This window comes from Microtus oregoni, unplaced genomic scaffold (assembly GCF_018167655.1).
Source record: "Microtus oregoni isolate MIOR12 unplaced genomic scaffold, Mior012 000003F_ref0000135, whole genome shotgun sequence".
Classification (NCBI taxonomy): Eukaryota; Metazoa; Chordata; class Mammalia; order Rodentia; family Cricetidae; genus Microtus; species Microtus oregoni.
The window spans coordinates 36,264,573-36,273,030 of NW_024543062.1; the positions used below are offsets into that span (position 1 = coordinate 36,264,573).

Here is an 8,458-nt window from a genome sequence, read left to right on the forward strand (position 1 = left end):
CAGTATTTCCAAAGCTACTTTTAATGAGTTGTACGAATTAAGCTTAAGTGTCAGGACATTGATAAGGGAATGACTTTTACAGATAGGCCATTTTAAATGGCTCTATTATCTATAAACTGTAGTAGGAGTGGAGGGTTGCTTCCCACCACCTGGCTCCCAGCCACCGGCTAGCTTTACCCAAAATAATTACATGGAAACTGTATTCTTTTAAACACTGCCTGACTCATTAGTTCCAGCCTCTTACTGGCTAATTCTCACATCTTGGTTAACCCATTTTTAATGATCTGTGTAGCACCACGAGGTGGTGGCTTACCAGGAAGGATCTTAACCTGCGTCCATCTTGGAGAGGAGAGCTATAGCATCTGTGTCTCACTTCCCTTATTCCCAGCATTCTGTTCAGTCTACTCCATCTATCTAATTTTCTGTCCTATCAAAGGGCCAAGGGAGTTTTTTTTATTAACCAATGAAAGTAACACATAGACAGATGACCCTCCTCCATCAATAAACAATAAAATATGGTAATAATCCTATTCACAAATTATTAATAAGTTCAGAGGGCATTCAAAGCAAAGATGTGCCAGAAGTGTCACTCACCTTAGGTATTCAAATTGTAAGGCAGCAGGTCTTAGGCATTAGCATACACAGGCAAATTCAGTGGATTCCTTTCCTACACACAACACTCTTCTGAGGGGATCTGTAAAGTTATCTTCAAACTTCCATTATGGAAATAACTATGAAAATGGCTGATGTTTTACATTTTCTCTGAGGTGAGGAAGTTTAGCTCTAAATTGCTCTGTGGAGTTCAAAGCTATGTTCCACTATGATTTATAGGTAAAACATTCCCATATCCCTTCTCAAAAATCACTCAGTCTATTTTCTCAATCTCTTCTTTCTGTTTTCCTCCACATAACCTACTTACCACCTTCTGCACAAGGGTGCATTTCCGTACAATATGCAGAAGTAGCTTCACTGTGTTTTCTGTGCCTTTACCCATTTCTAATTCTCACTTTAGTATGATGTAATACTTTTCCACCCCAGTGCTTTTCTACTTGCTCTGACTTAAGATCATATTCTGAAAACGAATAGCTGGGAGACTCTGACCAATAAGAAAATAGTGTTATCATCCATGTAGTAATTTTACATGAGAAACCTGAGAGAAGAGTAATGCCCCTTCAAAATATAAATGTAGATTTGAGTCTTCAATCTATATTGATTTTTATTCATTTTAATATGAAGGGAACATTATGAGTCCTGTGGAACAAAAACAAATGTAGGGGACATGTAACAGTTCCACTCATGCCATAATAGAAGAAAAGAAATAACAGCTAAGTTAGATTCAGCTAAAAATAACATATGTACAGCTTTATCACTCTGATAAAATTTTATCATTTAGATAAAAGAACAAACTACTGAGACAGACTGCTTTTATCTAGATCAGAGTGACAGAATATGAATGTTAGAACTTGGGTAAACTGTAGTTTGAAACATCAGGAAGAAAACTGCAATCTGCATAGACTCTCACCAAATCCCAATGCTGGTAATGTTCATGTAGCACACTGTAAATACTCCACTGGCCTATAATAGCATAGCATTTTTGATTTCAGAAACTACTAAGCAAAATGGGTGAACATTTTATGTTCGCTACATTTATAAGATGCAGATGGTAAAGGAAACAGATGCCTCTGACATCATCTCTCAATTGGCTTCAACTTTTGCAAACACTGGCAGCCTATAAATTCACTCAGAGGATACAGGATAAGGCTTTCTGATTCTGTTTCTAGCACCCAGCCATGCCAGCACTACCCCACCCCACCTGCAACAACAATGAATGACAACCACTGTCAGTAGACTTCTGCTCCTTTCTTTGAGTCAGAGTGGTAATACAACAAAACTAAATTTGATTTTAAGTCTGTGTCAGTCTTTAATACAAAATTAATCATCAGGGAAAGGGGCTGTAGGAACAGCTTTATTACTAAGCTGTTTTGTAGTTACTAACAACTACCTGTTTTTTTGAAAATGACTGAAAGGCCAGATGAGGTGGTCATGGTATGACGGTGAAGAATGATAGCTTCAGACAGGCAAATAAAAGCATTTGAGGAGAGCAGCATTTCCAAAATAATACACTGAATTTCAACATGCTCTGTTCACAATCTTATTTCTTGAGTAAGAAAAGAAAAAAAAGCCTATAGTCTATATCTTTGTCTATATTTACTGAAAGTTCTAATAGAAATCTTTGTCATTTCCCCAGTGATTTCAGAGAACATTATACAAAGTACAAGAAATTCATTTTTTTATTTCATTTTTTCTTTGTGTTAGAAGACCTTTTCAAAAGATAAGGAACCTATGTAGTTCATTTTAAGAGCAAGAAATGACTGGGCAAAGCAGCAATTGCAAGGCCTTTCATAGTGTTTTAGGTGCCAAGATAGATTAACACAGTTACCAAAGAAGGTAAATTAAAGTACATTAAAATCTCCCTATCTTCCCAGATACCATAATATATACTTCTGTAGCACAAACATTTTAGCAGAAAAAAAATTCAGAAATCAAGGCAAGGAAAGTGGAAACATAAAAATAAACCCTACTAGGCCAAATATGCTGCTTATTTTTTAAAGACTCTTTCTGTGCAAATAACAGACTGAACACACACACTCTCCCCACACATACACAACTTGTACAAGAATAAACAAAATTATCTAGTTAATAGTCACAAAGTAGGTTGGGATATATTAGTGCAAATTTTTGCTGACCTGCAGCATTTAATTCATAAATTTTGGATATCCTAGACGATCCATCAGTGTCCAGCAGATATTTTCAATTATTTTAATTTCATCTCTAGGCAAGTTTTGTTTCCAAATATTAGTATTAGATGGTGATATTTCCCCCTCAAAAGGAAGATAAAAAAGGTTTGTGGAAGTGGCAAATAGTATTTGGTTTAAACTAGAAGGAGACAAAGGGATTCCAAGAAATGCAAAAATTCTTTCTGTAGTCTTCTGAGGAAACTGAACAATATCTTCAAACTTGACCAGCTGGTAGTTGGCAGGCAGCAAATCCGTGTTTATTCTCAAAGCTGCTGCAGTGTTTGCTAGCCACAGACGAGACAGCAAGGAGACCGCGTTTGACTGGGATGTTTCTAATTCTTTCTTCAGTGATTCATACTCAAAAGCATAGCCTGAATTTAAGTTACATTTGCTTTTACCTTCCTCTATGTTAAACAATTTTGCTAAGTGCTCTGGTACATTTTTCAAAGAATAAAGACTTGGTTTACTACCATATAGCATTGAATAGATCCAGGCTCGAGGGTCTCGTACTATGTACAAAGCCCGCATTGAAGTTCCTAAAACTTCTTTAAAAAAATGAAGCTTCAATGTCCAGCTTCCACTACTTAAACTGAGCACAGGACGAGCACTTGGGTAATAAACTAGGTGTCTCCTCAAGGCTCTAATATATTCAGCATCTCTATCAAAAGATCCTTTCACTTTACTTCTTTGTTCCGGCAAAAACTCTCTCCTTTTCAATTTTCGTTTTTTGTCCTTATTAGCTGCAAAATACTGAGCAAGTTTATTCCTACCTGTTTCACGAAGATGAATATTTTGCAAATGAAATTTTGTGTCCTGGACCAAAGACAGCAGCCACCCTCGAAGAAGATGAAAATGCCCAGTGCGGATATCTGATACTTTCCATTCACAAGCATCTACAAATGAGTCAATTTCAAATTCAGTTTCAGGAATATCAATGTAGCCTGTAGGTATTCTGATGTAGAGAAAATCACTACTGTTGAAAAAAACTTGTTTCAGAATTTCAGCTCCTGAACCAGGGAGTGAGGTAATAACAACATCAGGCAGATCTACATGCTTCCCTTCAGAGATTATGGTCTTCTCATTTGTCTTGGTTTCAGTCCTTGTCCACTTTGCACAAATGGGCTGAGTACAAGTGCTCCACACATCCAGAAACTCAATAAACCACAAAGCAATAACAAGTATTAATACACAGCGCATTAGCTTTCTAAAAGAAAGGTAGAACCGCCACTGAAAAGTTAAAATAACCAAACAAATACACAAAATGAATCCAACTGCTATATTAAATTTAAATCCAAAAGGGAAAATAACTCTATCATGTCTTATAGGGTTTACTATTGCTTGAGTCCCTAAACCAAATCGAGTTATTTGGCCTTGATTAGCCACACTGGCAAAACCACCAAATCCCAGGTAATCAAATCTCCTTTTCAGATTTTGATGGTCAGTTATAACAGAAACACTATGTTCGGTATTATTGACATTTAGAGAAATCTGAAGTCCAGAACTAGAACTGTCAATAAATTTGCAGCTAGAAACATTTATATATGGACCATAAAATACATAAGCAATTCTTGTGATTGTGGATTCCATATGAAATGTAACATTAACAAACTGAGTCCACCTTTTCTTAAACTCAGCAGCTTGTTCTGCTTCCTGTATATTAGCCACAGGAGTGTTACCATGATGATCAAACCAAAACATTTTATAGTGTGCATCCCACACATCCATCATGGCACCATTATACCTATTCATAAACTTGTATGGGATGTATTTAAAATCAATATCCAAATTATGAAAGAAGGCACTGACAGAATTTACTGGGGATGTTTCTTGCCTTTCAATGTGGTCAACAACAAGTAGAGTTTGAGAATTTAAGAGAAGTAAAGCACGATAGACACTTTTTAGTCTCATTGCTGAAGAATAAGCAGCCACTGCTTCCCCACTTACAAACATCATTTCTCCATGTTGTGAAGCAGTAATAACTTCCCCAGCTGCATCACCAACCTCTTCACCAGTCCACTTGAGCCACTGTGCACATTCTCCCAGTTGACCTTCCCAAGGTTTATTACACTGGCTTGATGGTGATGGGGCAAATACCAACACATTGTTAAGGTGGCTTAACTTTGGTCCATAAAGAGCCTCAGAAACAAATACTTGTCCATTGGGGGCAAAAGTAAATGAATTTTGATCTGGATGTTCATGTCCTGGGTTAAAGCTTCTCCATCCATCAATCCAGGAATATGGCTGAAAGTGAACTATGTCATACACAGCTCGTCCTCCCAATTTCCCAGATTTAAAGGACACAAAGGTATTGGCCTGTGTACTTGGCAGTCCAGCCCCATACGTCACAACACCCCAGTTAGGGAATGTGTGCATTTTAGCTGTACCAAAGTCAACAGGAGGCTGTGGGAGAAGCTTTGGATCATACCAGATGTATTCAGTATGAAGAGTACTCCACCTTTGGGAAGTAGAAGGAACCATTGGTCCATCCTTAGGTCGATGCTTTCTAATTTGCTGAGCTAACCAATTTCCAGCTCCATTTCTTAAAATGAACTTATCCAAGAAAACTAGCTGGCTCTCTGGACCATAAAACCAATTATAATTGGAATCTGCTACACCTATAGTTCTTTGATAGCCTGGTAAAAGCGTAGCATAATAAAACCAAAAGTGCATTTTTAACCAGTTATTATCCAAGTTGTTGATGTTAAAATGGCGTTGTGCTAAGAAAACATACTGTGTAAGTGATTTTGAGGTATAGCTTCCATAGGCTACACCTTCATCCAAAGAGCCATCTACAATATGATTCAAGAGAAACATAGTCTTTTCCATAACATCAACAACATCTTGCTTCCATATATGTGCTTTAGATCCTTTATCTACTCCAGTAACCAATGCACCTATGAGCAATGCTATCATATTTGTAGCTTGGTGGTTATGAAGAAGTTGTTTGCCCCATGAGCGAATCTTTGAATATTCATACATTTCCTCAGTAACAATCCGTATTTTTTCTAGGTATTTTTGTTTTCGCTGATTACCTAACAGATTATACAAAAAGTCAAAGGCAGTGGCAAAGCCTGTTAAAGAATGGCCAACTGGAACCTCATCCCCTGGTGCACTCTCAACTAGCCAGTCTTTGTAGCTAACCATCCTGTCCATGTATTCCAAGATAAATTCAAAGGCAACTTTGTCTTCTGGACATAATAAACAATACAGTGCTAAAGGAGGAAGATTATTACCATATATTTCATTCCACTTGGCAGCAAAATCAGCATGCTTGGGTGGAGGTAGGTAGTATGTTGGATTAGACAGCATAATTGTCACTGCACTTCTGATAGCTATAAAAAGATGCAAATGGCTTGTACGAGAATTTTGTCTCATTGTTTGTACATCTCCAGCATCAAAATACAAATTTGGATGAAGTTTTTGGTTAGATCTGAAGTCTTCTAATTTCTGATTCTTAAACTGTTGTATACCATCTGTGAAAACTGCCCATCCAGAGTAATTGCTCACAGATTCTTCGCAAGTAGAAAAACTAAACATCATTGTTAAAAATACGAAATGTCCTGTAAACATTAACGCCATGATCCATCCGGAAGATCTTTCCTTAGGCATACATGTTAAACACAGTGTTTAATATGTTTCTCATCTGGTTATTATAAATTATATATTAAATATCTTGATAAAACAGATTTTATACCTCATAGGCTGTGAAATCCAGATGATATTTAGCTCATCCAAAGCAAAGAACATTGCTATGAAAGGAAAACTTACATCATATCTCCGTGTCCCCGGCAGTTTTGCATCCAATAAAATAAAACTTCAAGGAATATGAGTGCCTCCAACATTTTCATAATGCACAGAAAACAGCAGTGTAGTCAGAAAATACCAGGAATCCAGCATTTATTTTCTTTACTTAGTCTAATTAACATATAAAATCATGGGAAAAAGAGAAAAATCCCAAAATTTAAATGAAGCTGTTTGTAGCATGTAGCATAAGAAACCATCCTTATTGATTTACTCACCACACAAACAAGGTATGTTTCTGTTTGTTACCAAAGAGAAGATCATAAAATACTGTCCTTCTCAGAGTGAGCAAACTTTATTATTTCTTATTTCTCTCAGAGTCTTGGTCTGTGATTTGTTTCTTCTTCCATTTTGGGGAGCAAAATATTCCAAATAGTTGTTCAAAGTCCTACATGGTTGACAAATATGATCAAAATTTCTGCCTTCATTTCAAATATCTTTTTAAAGTATTTCAAAATTTTCCTTGTACCAAATGTACAAATGTATCTGAACCTCTGGAAGTATCTATGCTCTTCAGTCTCGAGGTGCTCGTCTTCAAATCATAACCAACAACTGGGAAAAAAAATTCCCCTTTCAGCAAAACTAAAGACTGTTTTCTGTTCCTTTTTCATGTCACTCCTCTCTGTGTGAATACAAAAAACAAAAACAAAGCAAATCTGTAAGGTCTCCTGGGTGTAGAGATTAACTAATGATTTAAATAGTTTAAGCCATTTAATAAAAATGTATCACAGTTAAAAATCTTTTATTATTTGCAATCTAACATTTCTCATGTTTTGCCCATATTTTCATAAACACATAGATCCCAGTTAATATTAGCAGAGAAGAAACAACTACAAGACATATTTCATATCTCAGAGTGTTTGTTTCAGCTATTTAAACACGTCATCATCATAAAGTTATTTTGGTTATGAAAGGTAAAAGTCAAAATGTCCCCTTAAAATTATTATTCAAAGTTTAGCTTTTAAGGAATTAGAATGTCGGTTCATGAAACAAGTTATTTTCCTTCGGAGAAATTGTGACTATTGGGTAGGAGGCTCTGTTGCTCACCTGTAGCAGCTGCCTCACCAGAGGGCGCGCAGACTCGGGGTTAAGGAACAGGCCTCTCCTTTGCCGTCTTGAATTTGAGAGACCCTCACTAAGTTTCAGTTAGGCAAGTCTCCTTTCTGTAGGAAACGAACACTTCCAGCAGTTGCCTGGCCTGCCTCATCTGTTGCACATTTTAATTCGTGTCTTCAGAGCGATCGCCCTTCTGCTCAACTCCCCGCTTCCTGACCTGTGGCTGTGAACACGGCCACCTCAGCTCACCTCCACGCCGCCGGCCCGAGCTGGGCCCCAACAAAGGCAAAGGTGGGGACTTCAGGAGAGCGTGGTTCTCGGAAGGCCGGGCTGCGGGGACCGAGAGCTCCGGGGCGACGCAGACGCGGGGCCTGAACAGGCAGCAGCCGGGCGAGGACTCCTCAGCGCGGGGGGCCTCTGGGTGTGGAGTCTCCGCACCCGGACACGCCCGACCTTCAGGAAGGCTGGGGACCGCAAGGGCGGCTCCGCGGGCGGAAGGCAAAGCGTGGGCGGCGTGCGAGCGGAGGCTCGGTCTGCAGCTGCGCCCGCCACAAAGGCCCGGAAGTCCGACTCCGCCGAGCGCACAGCGGTTGCCAGGGCACCGGAGGGTGAGAAAAGGAAACGAGGGCCGGAGGGTGGGGCGGGTCTGACGCGCGGAGGCGGGTCTGGGGCCGGAGGGTGGGGGCGGAGGCTGGGGGCGGGGTCTGACTCGCGGAGGCGGGTCTGGGGCCGGAGGGTGGGGGCGGGTCTGACGCGCGGAGGCGGGTCTGGGGCCGGAGGGTGGGGGCGGAGGCTGGGGGCGG

The 8,458-nt window shown here is 39.4% G+C and overlaps 1 protein-coding gene across 5 annotated transcripts in view; it reads right to left on the bottom strand.

Moving 5' to 3' along the window:
* Dsel (dermatan sulfate epimerase like) overlaps positions 1-8,257 on the bottom strand; it is a 28,501-nt gene extending 20,244 nt beyond the window's left edge. For 2 of the 5 annotated variants that reach the window (XM_041648278.1, XM_041648277.1), the window contains exons 1-2: positions 7,647-8,104; positions 3,569-7,221 (exon numbers count right to left, since the gene is read on the bottom strand). In XM_041648278.1, coding sequence (XP_041504212.1) covers positions 3,569-6,407 — 2,839 coding nt within the window. In that variant the 5' untranslated portion in view covers positions 6,408-7,221; positions 7,647-8,104. Of the gene's footprint in view, positions 1-421; positions 7,222-7,646 lie in introns of those variants that run through there. The other 3 variants (XM_041648279.1, XM_041648276.1, XM_041648275.1) reach the window with 3 other exon arrangements.
* Between the last annotated feature and the right edge of the window lie 201 nt (positions 8,258-8,458).